Genomic DNA, 16,055 nt, shown 5'->3' on the forward strand with positions numbered 1-16,055 from the left:
GGTTTTCGGTGGTGGTCTGGCGGTGGACCAGGTGTGAGAAGGAGAGGCTAAGCGTTCGGCCTTTCTTTCCCTTAACCTCCGGTCGATTTGTATACACAAAGTGGCAAAGTCTTCCAATGAGGACGGGATAGCGGAACGAGCAAGTTCATCTCGTATCGGATCCGACAGGCCCAGCCGGAACTGGTCATGCAAAGCCGACTCATTCCATGTTGTCTCGAGGGAGACTCGTCGGAATTCAGCTATGTAGTTCTCTACTGGACGTTTCCCTTGACGAAGAGCTCTTAAGGCGCTGGTGGCGGACGTGGTCTGGAACGGATCGGCGTATAGTGCATCCATGGCCTGCCGGAAGGTGTTCCATGTGCCAAGTACCGGACTATTGGTACGGATCAGATGATGGGCCCAGAGTTGGGGTTCTTCGGACAGGAGGGCTATGACCGTGTGAATCTTGATGTAGTCATTGGCATAAGTTCTAGGTTTGAGACCAAACAATATTTGGCATGAGGTTATAAAGGTCTGGTATTTTGTACGGTCTCCGGTGTACTTGTCTGGCAGGGGCACTTGTGGTTCCAGCGCTGCTGCTCCTTGCAGTACTGGGGGTTCAGGCACCTCGACTGGTACTGGAGGCGGGTTGCCGGGTACCTGGAGAGCACCTTGAATTTGTACTATCTGTTGCTGCTGTTGATTTTGTCCAGTTTGGATCTCATGAAGGGACTGTGTAATAGCCGCCATCTGTTGGGCGAGAGCAGCAACAGCTTCGGCTAATCCTGCGGTTTCCATGTGGGCTCAGTTGTTATGTTACGTTTGCACAGGTGTGGAAACCAGGATGCAGGAAACAAACGGACCTGTCTCTTCTTAGTCAGAGAGTCCAGGTTTAGGAGCAGAGAAGTAAACAAGGTCAGGAATCAAGCCGAGGTCGGTACCAGGTATCAGGCAGAAAATGGTCAAAACAAGCCGGGTCAGGAGCTGAGAGGTTAACGTGGTCAGGAATCAAGCCGAGGTCGGTACCAGGTATCAGGCAGAGAATGGTCAAAACAAGCCGGGTCAGGAGCTGAGAGGTTAACGTGGTCAGGAATCAAGCCGAGGTCGGTACCAGGTATCAGGCAGAGAATGGACAAAACAAGCCGGGTCAGGAGCTGAGAGGTTAACGTGGTCAGAATTCAAGCCAAGGTCGGTAACAGGAATCAACATAGACAGGTAAACACCAGGTAGATACAGCAGCTAGTTGTAAAAACAACTGAGCACTGAACTGGTGTCAGTGCTCTGCTTTTAAACCTGCCGCCCTTCCAGATCCCGCCCCCAACTATGATGACGTCCAATGGACGTGTTTCTCCTCCATAGGGGTAGAGGATTGACAGGGGGGCTTGTCCTGTGACACCGTGGGTGTCCATCACTGTGCGGCGGTTCATTCTTGTGAACCGCCGCGGAAGAGGACCCTGTGCCGCTGGATCGTCCCGGGAGGGGTAAGTACCGAGTACCCGCCACTCGGGGGTACTCGGGAGATGTACTCCTCACCGGAGCGCGACGCCACGAGCACCCGGGCGACGCGTCCCGGACGGGGCTGTGACGCCGCGGGTACTCGGGCGACGCACTCCGCACGGGAGCGCGACGCGGTGAGTCCCCCCGGACCGTACTCCGGCCGGGATCGTGACACTGTCAGTCCAACAGTGTAAATCTAAAAAAAGAAATGAGCATTGCAAAAAAAACCACCGCTTCACTGGACCAACATTCCACTCTAAGGACGGGCCCGCAAGAAAACTAAATATTTAGCAATTTTACTTTTACGTTTTTTCTACACAATAGGTGCAATTGCTTCTGAATAAAACAACTTAACGTTCTCTGATCCCACATACTTAGTTTTTTTCTATGTTCTAGAGAGCCACATCCATCCTGTACATATTACCCTACAGTGTATTTTTTTCATACTACTGGCTTAAGGGATTTCAGGAAAATATTTTATTTTTTATAATCTTTTACTTGTTGTTGTAGGACTAAACATATAAACTTTTTTTTCAATTAGTTTTTAAAATGTTATTTGTTTTATTATTTGTCCTGTTCCTAGTGCAATATGGATAGAGTTCACCAAGGGTTTATTTCTTATATCTTACAGATGCTAGTGATGGTTGTACACTGTCCCTTAAACAAAATGTGTCTCTTTCTCTCAGATAAAAGCCTCACAAATCTTTAGGGTGTCAACTGTCATCTGAAGCAGAAACTTCACATACATCCACCACACAGGTCTTTAAATACCTTGTGGAAAAGCACTTTGAAGTGCTGGAACAGTGCCCACTGATCCAGCACTTAATGGTGGTATCACTGGGCACCCTGTAGAGTTTTTTTAAATTCCTTCCTCAGATCTCTCCTGTGCCAATTACATTGTGATCAGTAAGCAGGGCTCCATAGCCATGCATTTCAGATTGCAATGTGTGTGATCAGTCAGCAGGGGGAGCAATCAGAGATCCCATCACCGTCTGGACACACCCTCCTGGGTGTCTTCTCTCCTCTCAAGTCCTTTCTGTGGTATCAACACTGACACCTACCAAAAAGGAATGCCCAATCTGTCAGCTGTGAGCCAGTGATGTTGGCTTCTGCTAGCAGGGGGAGTCCAGGCTTCTAGACAGCCTGATCTCCTGTGCAGCAGGGGGGATGTCCCTGTGGGGAAAAAATATTTACAGGTACATCTTAAAGGGCATCCTATAACCATTTTTTATAGACATACTTGACCTATTTTTTTCTCTTTTAATGTATCCATTATCTATGAAATGTTATGAAGGATGCAACATAATAATTTAAGTATACACTATTTTTTTCATTGTAGTGTTGAATATTTTTTTATATATATATATACAAATTCTCATGCACTCCTTCAAGAGATAGTTTTTGGATTTTGAGGTGTATTATTAGTGTGGTGGACATAAGTGAGCAACACAAATTATATGTTTGTCTATATAATAGAAGATTTTTTGTGCTTCACTAGTTTGGCTATTGATATCTAATAGTTACATTGTTGGGCTTAATGACATAAACGTAGCTGTTCTCAATTAGTGAAATTACATCAAGAACCATGAATATGGATTGCTTCCAAGACACTTCATACTCTAACCTGTATAGCATCGTATTTCAGCTTGTATTGATTTTATTGTTACTTTTTTTACTAGACACTTTAAAAGGCATCAAATTTTGAATTACCATGGTTTCCAGAGTGCCATAGTGTTTTTATTACTGCGCATTTGCACTTGAGCTGGTCTGTGTCACTACAAATTGTAAGTTCATCCAATAAAGCGTGTATTATTGTGTATTACGGATTCACACTATATGCTCTTTTTTTCTTCCCCATATGTCCACCGGAGTCTCCATTTCTTGAGACAACAGTTTGCTTAATTTATATTGCTATCCATACTAGTGACACTCTTTTTCTACTAACATGTATAGCAGCCTTTAAAATGACCCAGGCATCCCAGGACCATTGTCTAATAATAAAACCACATTGAGGAGAAAAAAATGAATTATCAAAAGGATACTTTAAATGTGTTTTTTTTAATGCCAGCACTTATTATATAACAAAAAAGTAACACACATCTGCACTAAGTAACATCATCAATCACAATAATTATAGTTATATTTGTAAGATTTCAGTCTTGTTGTAAAAAATAAGACATTAACATACATTTTTAACAGTGTAAGCCAGAGGGAGAGAAAATAGAGATGTAGATCATATAAACTGTGCTTATATGACTGGGAAATTGACAAACTGTGTTCGCCAGGACTGCCTCACTTGTAAGACTGGGCCAGACCAAAGATTTCAAGCTTTTTTTCCCCAGCACTCTCCTGCACTCTTTCCCCTTGCACACAACTAATACAGGAAAGACTCTCACAGTGGTGTCAGCTCCATAGTGTAAGGTAATAGAGGGTAATAGTGTGCCCAGAGATACACCAGTGAGTATCGATAATGCTGTTCAATGCTGTCATAATGGTCCTTAGGGAACATTTTTACACAACACCATAGAATATTTTCTTAAATTAAACTTCCAGCTATCTGGTGCTAAAATGTATGATATATATTAAGATCTCCTTGAGTAATGGACAATTAATTACTCGGCACATGTCTGCTATCTTTAGAGATAGTGGAAAATAATTTGGAAAGGTATCATAATCTTTAGAAGCAGTGGTTAAGAGAAATAATTTGCAAATACAATATGTTTACTTTATTCTCTGAGCTGGTTTTGGAGCAGAACGACTTAAAATATAGTCAGATATGGCTGTTGGGAGATAGGAAAGAGGAAGGTAGATGAACTTGCTGTCCCAACCAGGAGAGTATCGAGTCCAGGGGTAAACAGCAGACAATGCATGTTCCATGCAGTCTGTGACCTCATTTAACTTGGCACTGGAACAGTTTGTAAGATTCTTCAAAGACTTGGAACCTTTGTACACATATAAAATAAACTGCATTAATAAATCACATTAGTGTTTCTTCTTTCAAATTTTAAGTGATGACACAACCTCAATGACTAAACTGCATCCCTTACTATAATGGTAGAAGCTTATGAGTTTATTCACTAATCATGGGGGACAGTTAGCACATTACAAAATGACCCACTCGGGTGTGCTTGGTTTAATACTTGAGTTTCGCTAAGGGGGAGTTTTTCATCTCACTGCAACTCACTGTTAATAAATTAAGCTTTCACATATATAAACACTACTTACAATGTTGTAATATTTTACAATTGTAAAGATAAAATTCCTTACATTGCTGGTAAAACTGTTCTCCATATGCCTCCTTAATCTCAGGAGGGGCATTTTCCCACAAACGCTTCAAGTTTTTTAAATGCATCTCGCTATCACTCATTAGGGTTTTGAATGCACCAGGCTCTATGATGGAAACCTTGACATAAAAATTCAGCATTTCTCTTCTGCAATTCAAAAACAGACTCATTATTGGACATTTAGAAGTCACCAAACAAAAAAACAATAAAGCAAATATTTAATGTGCTGAAATTAAAAATAGATAACATACTACTTATTTGGCGTTATTTTTGTGTGGACAAAAGTTCTCACATTTGTCTGGAAAAAGTAGTTTTTCTATTCCCTGATGTAGAGAAACCCACACAAGCTCCTTAACTGATTGCCTTAACTTCCTATTGGATATATTGATGCCAACGGTAAACCCTGAATTTGAAAGTAAATATTTTTCTAAACACTGCTTTTGTTGAACTTGGGATAATTATTGTTTAATGTAAGTGTTGATTTGTGATGAATGAAAACAAAGACAATAGAAGGACTCACTTCCTTTTGAACATACTCCTCGTGTTGTGCATGCATCATTAACAAAACTTTAATTGTATGCAGCCATCCAAAAGAAACAAGCCAATGGCCACACACTCCATTCACCAATGTTTCACCACAACACCACATTTATTCATTGGACTTTCTTCTATGTATGTGCCCTACCCTACTGTAAACAGAAATAGCAAGTGGCACCTTGGTGAACGGAGTGCACTGGTTTGAATTTTTTTTCAATAAGTGTTGATGCAATAGTGTCAACCAATTGTCAACTCTGGATTTATTTTTGGTCTAAATTCTACTTTTCTTGAACTTGGGAGAAGCAATATTATTTTTGTTGTTTTTTATTTTTTTTTTTTAAGTGTAATGGCTGCACAGTAAAAGGAAATGGGAGACGTGCAAAACACATTCTAATAGTTGCAAATTCAACCATGGAGCTGTTAAACAGATCTGGGTTCACTGTGCGTAGCCCATATCCAAAATGTGGCATGACAGCACTTTCCACTCCATGAAAGAAACCCCAGCAGAAAAAATACCTTTTTGTAGAATATTTTTCCTAATGTGTATGACATCAAGACACATTGTAAAGCAAGAGCATTGTGAAGTTTGTGTAGCAACTCAAGTAGGGAGTTTTTTTTAACCATTTGTCTAGTTCTATTGTCAAGCTACTCAAGTGACTAACAGATTCATTATTAGGAGAGTCTAAAGCATAAGGCTCCTATTAAGAAATTTATCCCAGTATGTTGATTATTTTAAGCATTAAATTAGCTTTCAGTTTCTAGGAAAGTTTACTAAGAGATGGTTCTGCAATGTGGGTGAAGTTCCCATTGTGGGTCTACAAGTACTAAGTTTCAATTTGTGTTTCAACTCTCAATTCTAATAGTAGTTGATAAATACTTGGTCTGTCTCCTTCATCTGACTTGAATCTCTATTAATTTCCTCTCGGAACACGTCTAGTCCAGGGAGACCATATATCTTTATAGTGGACATAGTTCCCTTTTGAGTTATAAAATCCTATCTCCATTTTGCCTTCATAGTTAATCTGAGACTGGATGTCTATCGAAAGGATCATATTGCCTTATTTCCAGTGCCTGGCGATACAGAATTTTGAAGTCAACAGTGTGAATCATTAAACATCTCTGTTCTCAGCTGCCCTTAGGAAAGTTGAAAATAGATAGCTGAGATGTAAGAATCCATCTAAAGCAATGGATATCCCTGAAAAGAGATGTAATCATGTCTTGTATTGTCATGCCCCATCCAGGCTGCAGCGCTGCATACCTCTGGTTTCCCTTGTCTCACTACAATCCATTCCTGGATTTCCTTATGCTCTGTCCTGTACTTCTGATTCTTTGATTCCAGTCCTGACCTTAGTTTCAGGTTCTGTTTCCTTTATAAGGTGTGCCCCACTCGTTTATTATATTTGTCTCAGTCAGCAGTCTAAAGGTATGTCTTTCTCGGTTCTGTGTTTAGATTCAATGTTTAGTTTCAGCTAATTAGTATTTCAGTAGGCAGGGTTTAGCGCTAGGACCCACCGAATATTGGAATACTTTAGCGTAGTGGTGGGCTAAGCATACTATGGCCATAAGATGTGACTAAAGCTTCAATTGTTATCATATAGTCCTAGGCTAGTCCTGTATTCATGTGTTTCAGTCTTTTATGTGCCTTTGCCCTCTTTTCCCTGAATCATCTGAGGATCTCGGTTCCTCTCTCCTCTTCCCATGTCGCAGTTTAAGATATCCTATCCTTGCTTAAAGCAGAAGCATCTGAGGATCCTCACTCCATCCCCTGTGTTCCTTGCCTTGTTTCCTGTCCTCTGTTGTGTCCTGTACCATGTATGTCTTGTCTGGTATGTTCCTTGCTCGCCCTGTCCTCCTTGCTTGCTTCTGCTGTTACTCTGCTTAGCTTCCCTACTCCCTGCAGCATCCTGCATATTTCTCTGTTGAGCTATGTCTCATGCCTGCTCCAGGGTGCCTGCAGGATACCACTTTGTTTTGTTCTGGACAACATCCGCTGCCATGTCAGGGACCTGGTATGTGGCAGCACAACTCTAGGTTCTTAACACCCTGGAGAGTGCAGTCGCCCTGAACCAGACCCTGTACAACTCTGCTACTACAGGCTCTGCCAAACCGACACCCACACACACACATACCAGGACAGGCTCTGTCACACTGACACCCAGACACACACACACTCCTGGACAGGCTCTGTCGCGCAGACACCCAAACACACACACCAGGACAGGTTCTGTCACACCGACACCCAATCACACAAACCAGGACAGGCTCTGTCACACTGAAGCATAAAAATGTACTTTCTACATTGCTTTGTCATTAACTGCCCCTTTTGTATTTTGCCCCCTTGTGTATGCCCCAGCCAGGCCCCCTTTAGTATTGATTAATGTGCCCCCCACAACCTTGTGTATTGCCTCCCTTTGTGCATTTATGCCCCCACACCCTTGTATATTGATTTATGTGATGCCCCAGCAAACCCCCTCCCTTGTGTATTGATGCCCCCACCCTTTTTTGTATTGGCTAATGTGATGCCAAACCACCCTCTTGTCTATTGATGCCCCCACTGCCATGTGTATAACCCCAGCCACCCCCCTGTTTTATATTGATTGTGTAACGCCACAACCCAGTCACCCACCTTTTGTATTATTTAATTTTTGTCCCAAGGCAACCCGACACCCTTGAATATGGGTCCACTTTCCTATAACCCCCAACTACCGGTATTTTTTTGGTAATACATTTTTGTGCTGTCCTAACATCAACCACACTATAGTAATTATACTTTTATAATCTAAAACATGTGGTGTTTTAACAAACGGGACAAAATACAGACTAAATTAACAAGGATCTCTACACATTTTATGACCGTTGAACATTTTTTCCAGTTACTGTGCTCTTATTTGGCTGCCCAGAGATTCACTTGGATCTGCTATTGCAATGATTCTCAATTACAGCAGGGCTTACTTTATGGTTACTCTGAGTTACACAAAATTTTTTGCCCAGCCAGCTGTTTTGCTACGGGTAGGTATGATTTTACAGTGCAATCGCTTTTTTTGAACCCTAAATGGTAAATGTTTTACACTTACGATTGGGAAGAGGGTTAGAGCAACTTATCTTAGTGGGGATACATAGATTTAGGGTAAAAAATCATAAAAACAAATAAATTTAATGTTTTTTTTAAAAAAATGGATGCATATGATCACATTTTAACCCCCCCAAGGTTCAAAACCATGTAATACAATGGCATAAGGGGTGTTTCCACAATCAGAACAAATACCTAAATAATGCTCTATAGGCATAGGTTAACACAAACTCCTTACGATTCATTTTTATTATACTTACCGAATACTGTCAGAGAATGCTTCAACACAATATTTTGCAGGACAGTAGCCACCTCCAACTATAGCTATTCTTCCAATACTGCTTGAAACATTAACAATGCGCCCCTGAGCTTTTCTGATGAGAGGTAGGAAGTTGAGCGTCACATCCACCAAACCCAGAAAGTTGATATTTAGCACCTTAGCAAAATCTTCCTTTTTTTGCCATTCATTGGGGCCAAATGTGTGTCCAAATCCAGCATTATTCACTAGACCCCACAGTCCTGCAATACATTAAAGTATATAAGCTTAACAAAAAGTACAAACATTACTATCGGTGATAATCAAAAGCATACAGTATATATATAATTAGACTGTTAGTGTTCATTAGACTTGTGCATTCAGATTCAAACAAGCTTTATTTGTCAAAAATTTTACCAATTTTGAGCATTCACATGAATCTCTGATAACGAGGAGGGCACCCAACGAAATAAACAAAAATCAATGGCAAATCCTCTGCAATTTTGTTAAGATTTGCTCATTTGTTTGCCTGTAGTAGCATCTCTCCCCTTCCCTCACAGATTTTCTGAGACGGTTACGAGTTAATTAGAGGTTACTTTTGTTGGGGTTAGACAGGCTTAAAAAAAGCTATGATTAGCATTTTGGCAATGTACCCAGAATATGTGGTTAAGGTTCAAAGTGGGTACACGTGTTAAGCATTCATGAGTCCAATAAATCTAACAGGTTCTGCTTATTAAGTGTATGTATATATATATATATATATATATATATATATATATATATACATACACTTAATAAGCAGATATATTATATATATATTTATATAATAGTATATTAAGTATCTCGGATCACTCTAAAACTTTTAATGATATCTTTAAAAATCTCAACAAAAACGTATACTAGAGAGGGGCAAAGATAAGGAAAAGAAAAATAAATATCTCAGGGGTTCTGTGGACCTCAAGTTACTTCTACTGTGAGACTTTTTCACATATGCACTGCCCTCCCATTAAAGTAAGTAAAACTTTATTTCATTACATAAAAGTAAAAATGTCAGGAAGAGCATAATATGTAAATGACAATGAACCATTTCAGTATCTATAGGGAAAGCTGTGCAGTATTTTACCACTACAGATAATCAATGATTATATTATCAAGCAACTAGAATTAAATATTATACCAAAAAATATAGGGAACAACCTAAAAGGCACATTGAGATCGCCTGGTTACTGCTGGAGTAATGATGACCAATAAGTACACACAACAAAGCTAGATATCAGCAGACACTCAGCTTATACCATTCAAAAAAATACTTATCACACTGTATGGCCATATATTGCTAAACTCTCCACTACATCAAAGCACCACAAGTTTGGCAAGCCCTATGTAGTTTTTCATGGCTATTTTGCTTACCAAGGAGCTGCATATTTGGCCAAACCTTAGGGTTGCCTGCCACACAGGTGCCTCATTAATGGTGTCCAGAGAAGGCTTTTAAATACATGAGAGTCTCATTAAATAAAAGTGCAATGTCCCACTGATTCAGGGGTAGAGGGCACCAACAGGGCAAGGAGAGCAGCGAAGGCTGTGGAGAACCGGTAGAGAGGACTAGGGGAGGATAAGGGGAGAGGGCACAGAAAAACATTTGTTTCCAAACACAAAAGCCCTCAGAATATGTCAGAACTGAAAGGGCAGGAAACAAAATTCGATGTCTGAAAATAATGAGCCTAAACTCAACAAAACATTAGTCCAAAATGATTTTAGGCCTCATGCAAAAATCTAGTGTACATTATGTAGTAAGTTATTTCAATAGCCTGACAGAAGTTCCACTTCTGAGGGTAAAGCCCACATTCTGTTTGATTATGCTTCAATTTGACATTGGGTTCGTTTGCATTTTTGCTGTGGAGGTGTTGTTGGGTTGGGGCGAGGGATAAACAATAAGGGTCAACTAATGGGTTAAACTGACAATAAAGTCACAGTAAAAAAATAGTTTTTTGGCTATTTCTTTGATAAGCCTAAAAATACAAAATGAAACAAAAAAACACAAAAATAACATATAATAATAAGCTAAAAATGAATTTTAGCAAACATTCCTGAGCTTGAACACATAACCTATTTTGTACTGCTGTAAATCTTGCTTAGCAGGTTTACCCTCCCTTTAAGCCTTTCTGGCAATTACTCATGTGTCTATCCTTACAACGATATCATCATGCTTGCGCCAATACGTACCAACAGCATTTTAGAACATATTGTACTACAAATTTTTAGTCTTTGCAAACATGAAAGCTGCGTAATCTGTAACATGTAAGCTGTGTTAAATCATATGAGAAGCAAGACGTGAATGAGACAGTTACTTTTTGACCGCTTACTATCACAGTCAAAGTAAGATTTAACATGACCATTATTATAAACATCAATTGTAATGCAACATTTAAAATGTCAGGAAAAATAGCAGGAATATTCTACTGGATTCCATAGCAACTGTTTGCAGTCTGTTATATAGAACTGAAAACCAGTCTAACTTCAAAGCACTTTACAGGTATATGCATACAAGAGAAAAAGAGTGAATTATCTGAAGGATTGGGAGAAAAGATGGGTTTTAAGTAGACTTCGTCTACGGGAGAACATGAAAACGAACACGTAGAGTGCATAGAGAAGAACCTTCGTGTTTGTGTTCGTCTAATAATCTCCCTGGTCCCTTCCCCATCTAGCCTACCTTATCTACGCGGCATCACAGGGGTTGACGGAAGCAGAAATCTGTAGGTTCGCCGTCAGGGCTTAACTTGGCCGGCAGAGACCGCTGGTCTCCCGGCTCCAGCAGTTAAAAGTCTGTACGAACGACCAATAAAGTCGCTTGTACAGACCTTTAACTGTTGTAGCAGGGAGATCAGTGGTCTCTGCGGGCCAAGTTGCTGGGCCAGGATTTTAAAAGTCTGTATGAGCAACTCTATTGGTCGCCAGCAGGGGGCTCGTCTGGCATCAACCAATGAAGTAAAGGTGTACTTCATTGGTTGATAGCAGAGGAGGCCCCTGCAGGCAACCAATAGAGTTGCTCGTACAGACATTTAAACTCCTGGCGCCAAAGCTGCTGCATAGTCCATACCACGTTAACCCCTTCTACAAAAAAAACCTGAAAAAAATGTGCAAAAAACGTACACAAAGAATGCACACGAATATTCGCCCAAACCAAACACAGGACCAGGCGAATATTCACGCAATACAAAGATTTTCCCCCCCACGAACACGAAGAGCTGGCCGGCGCCCAAGTCTAGTTTTAAGTCCTTTTTTTAAAGTCCCTAAAGATGGGGCCTCTCTGATTGACAGTGGTAGAATGTGGGAGCAGCATGAATTTTCTGTGTAGTCCTTTTTTAATAAATTTGTTTTGGACAGGGCTGGATAGTGCTTATTGATCATGTTGTCTGCCACATGACCCTTTGGGCTGCGCTCTTACAGGAGCATTTAGCTGGACCTGGCCCCTTGGGCAGAATGCTGCTGGCCAGTTGAAAAGGGTAGCGCCTTTCAAGTAAAGTTTTTGGTATGTTATAAATTTGTAACTGCAGGCAAGGCCATTACAGTTTTTTACATGTCTTTTTCTAAACCCCGCAAAATTATTTAAAAAACAATCCCTTCTGATGTATTTTCAACATTCCTATAATTTATGTAGAATTTACGATAAACAATATTTGTTATTGCTTTTCCGCAAAAAAGTATAAGAAGAGATGTAAAGAATTTCAATTGCAGCTCCAAGAGGCTACAGACAGATGTGAGATATAGTTCCCACACTTAAAACCCTTCCTTCTTTCTTACTTTTCTATGAACTGAAGTATCTACTGAACTCACACCGTGCGTCTTATAAATATGATACATGATCTTTGGTACTGCTGTGTTAACTGTATCCTAAGCAGGGCCGCGCCGATGCGGGTGCATGGGATTCACGACATCCAGGTGGCAGGGAGTGAAGGAGAGAGAGGGGCACCCAATGGTCGCTCATAAAATCGTTTTCAGGAACCGCTCAGCGTCCATATCTCTCCTCTGCTCTGGATGAGTGAGATTAAGGGTGTGTTCGTGAGAATGAATAAGTGTGTGTAATTTGTGTAAATGTGTTTACATATTTGTGCCAGAGTGTATCTTGGGTCAAATGGCACAAACAGGCCATTCAGGTAGAACAGGGTCCTTCAGATAGAAAATGATCCGTGAAAAGCCTGGGTCTAGAGAAAATCTATGTCACAGACAAGCAGAAGTAGCCAAAGCCAATTGCAGATGAAGACTGAAGGCATTGGACAGTCACATGCATGGTCACAGACAAGATGGGGTCAATAGTCAGGGTGTCAATAACTGAAGACAGAGGCCAAGGAACTTGACAGTCAAGTACGAGGTCACCAACAAGATGGGATCGATTACCAGAGGTTTGGAGCAGGTCAGGGAACAGGAACAAGGAACACGGGTCAGGGAGAAGATAATAGGACACTGAGTTGCAATACAAAAAGGCACAATAACAGAGCAACTTGCAAAGGTGGCAAAAGCTTTAATATAGCTAATGGAGTATGCTGGGCAACTGGGTAGTGGTGCCTTTAAGAGGGATCTTCTTCACATGCACTTCTGAATGCAGTACTGAAGTATCGCCACTAGAGGACCTCTGCCAGCAGTCAGATCAAGATACCTGCTTGTCTGGTGCTGGGCAAGCATTTGCCACTGCAAGGAGGTCGACACCTGTCGATGTGGGACCTGACGATCTGTGGGGAACCGTTTGTCAGGTAGGTAACCTTCCCTAACAAGCTAGCATTTTCTGCCAACTTGCATGCACTTGTTGATTATGACATAGACCTGATTATGTAACCGTGTGTACAAATTGTACAGATAGGCTAAGTCTTTGGAGAAATGTGTTACTGTACTTTGTTTAATGAGCATTGCCCAATCATGTTACTGGTGCATACAATTAATTTCCTTTCTAGTGAAATGAGAAGTACGGTAAATCAAATCTATTTACTTTTACCAACTATGCACAACTTCACTTACCTGCATCTTCCACTATATTAGAAACCCATTTGGCAGTGAAGCTCACTCTCTGGCTATCAGTAATATCCAAAATGAACGTCTGAAGCCTGCTGGAAGTCTCCTTTTTAAGATTCTCAGCTCCTTTCTCTGTCAGGCATGCTGCCAGTACTCGCATTCCACGCCGGTCTAGCTGCTTTGCCAGCAGGTTCCCAAATCCAGAGTCACATCCTGTTATCAACACATATTTATCTGAGAGATTTTCCAGTATCTGGCTCTGTCTGCGCCATCTGTAGAGGAAGAGCAGAGCCAATATTATCACCAACAGCGGGAGCCACATGATGGGGAATTTTTGCTGGAATACAAAAGAATAGATTTTGTTTAATCATTTTGGAATACAATAAAAGCAAAAATGCAGGATAATTGGTGAAATTATTTCTCAATGCGAGGAGTTACAAACTTTGTAAAAGATTTGGCGATTCCCTTTTAGCAACAATAGATGAATCAAAGTTACCGTCTACATGCTTTTCTGTCCTACTTTGATTAAATCTTGTGGCAGAACAATTAAAAAGTCTTTAAAATAGAAACCGATACGTTATCTATGCATCTATGTGTAACTTAAAACTTTTCCAGAATTACAAGCAATTCTTCTAGTAAACAAGGTTTATGGAACATTCAAAGATCTGCCTAAACAGCTGATGTCAGGTACATCTAGCGGTCAACATGTTCTGGAAAAATAGCTTAGAAAACCTAAAGGTGTATTATGTTGTTCGTAGGTGTATCAGTTGTTCACTGATGTACAATTCTTGCAATATGCAACTTACACATCACAATAAAGAATAAGAACATCAAATACACTGCACTTTTCCATATCATTGTTTATGTCTCTCACATAAGAAACATTCTATAAATATAATGGTTTCACTGCAACATAATATGAGACTTATTTGTGGTATAATGAAAAGAGTAATAATTATAGTCAGTTGAATGCATAACCTTAATTTGACAGTGTGAAGTGCAATAAATTACATTTTCTGTTGCTGACCTAAAAGTAATAGTACAAAAATAAGCAAATGTAAAAATGTATGTAAATCGACACATTCAAATGCAGTATTTTGCCACATAATCTTTATGCTACAAAATGCAATTGTAGTTGTGGGACAATTGTGCATGATACGTGTAGGTGCTGATGTCTAGTTCTCATTTTTCACTAAGAGAAAATATGGCCTTTAACAAGATATGCAGATTGAAATATAGTAAATAACACAAAACCTTTACTTTTTTCACTGATTTCTGGGCCTAGAAAGTTTTATCCTCTGAAGTGACTACAGATTCAGGATTCAGGATAAGTAAAAATTAAATAGTTCTATTTATTCTAGGGATGCACCGAAATGAAAGTTCTGGACCGAAACCGAAAATTCATCCCCCCCCACACACCTTTAAAAATAAAACAAATAACTACACTTTTAATAAAAGTAAGTGACAAACCAAAATTGTACAAACAAATTAAATAATATATATATATATATAAATATATATATATATATATATATACAGTATATAATTGTTAAGTGATCTCAGGCATACCCAGATTCCAGTATGTACTGGTAGGCAACCATGGGCATGATAGGAGTGTGATTGCTGTTAACAATCATATATTAATTAATATTATGAATGTATTTTTTGTCAAATTTTGGTGCGTTACTTTTAATAAAAGTGTGGTTAACACACCAAAATTGGACAAAAAAATTGAAAACAATATTATATGAATATGATTGTTAACAGCAATCACACTCCTATCATGCACAGGCATACCCAGGTTCCAGCATGTACTGGTTGGCAGGGCATCATCGGATGTGATTGCTAACAGCAGTCACACTCCTATCGTGCACAGGCAACCAGTACATGCTGGAACCTGGGCATAATAGGGCTGTGATTGCTGTTAGCAATCACACTCCTATCATGCCAAGTCATGCAAAAACCTGGCTAGCTGCCCCCCCCTTGTGTATTGATACTGCCAGTAGTATGGGGTCTTCACATCACTTAAAGCCACCTTGTTAATTCACAGATTAATTCCCTAATCACGCATACTCATTCATACACCCTCCCCCACCCCTTACCTGCACTGCAGCTCTCTAGGTGCCGCTCACAGACTTCTGCACGGGTCCCAGCCTCCCTCTGCGTTGTTCGCACAAGAGAAAGCAGGAATGGAGCAGAGTCATGTGATATGACATAAATTCATGTGACTCTGCTGGGTTCCGCTTCCCCTGTTCAGTACAAAAGACCCTCCCACAGGTAAGCAGCAGGGCTCTTGCAATCCCTATTGCCCTGGCTGCAGATCTCACGCAGGCCGCACCTCGTGGTCAGGCGGGTCGCATTTGGATGCCCCTGGCATAATCCCTTGCTAGTATGTTATGTATTAATTATGTTAATCCTTTCCTGTTTC

General features: G+C 40.3%; 1 protein-coding gene across 5 annotated transcripts; it reads right to left on the minus strand.

Annotated features, from left to right (window-relative positions):
- Positions 1-4,197: 4,197 nt before the first annotated feature.
- LOC149277402 (retinol dehydrogenase 7-like) lies at positions 4,198-13,949 on the minus strand. Of its 5 annotated transcripts, XM_089502956.1 has the most exons (5): positions 13,634-13,949; positions 8,628-8,886; positions 4,744-4,907; positions 4,493-4,497; positions 4,198-4,410 (listed from the first exon to the last, which is right to left on the minus strand). In XM_089502956.1, exons 1-5 carry the CDS (start codon positions 13,947-13,949, stop codon positions 4,198-4,200), a joined length of 957 nt encoding a protein of 318 aa, XP_089359082.1. The 5 variants fall into 5 exon arrangements, with proteins under 5 accessions (XP_089359082.1, XP_089359080.1, XP_089359078.1 ...); XM_089502954.1 differs by lacking the exon at positions 4,493-4,497 and having other exon boundaries at positions 4,198-4,418; XM_089502952.1 differs by lacking the exon at positions 4,493-4,497 and having other exon boundaries at positions 4,198-4,418; positions 4,720-4,907.
- Positions 13,950-16,055: the final 2,106 nt, after the last annotated feature.

Source organism: Sceloporus occidentalis, unplaced genomic scaffold, assembly GCF_023333645.1.
Source record: "Sceloporus occidentalis isolate IW3139 unplaced genomic scaffold, rSceOcc1.0.p SCAF_215, whole genome shotgun sequence".
Lineage (NCBI taxonomy): Eukaryota > Metazoa > Chordata > Lepidosauria > Squamata > Phrynosomatidae > Sceloporus > Sceloporus occidentalis.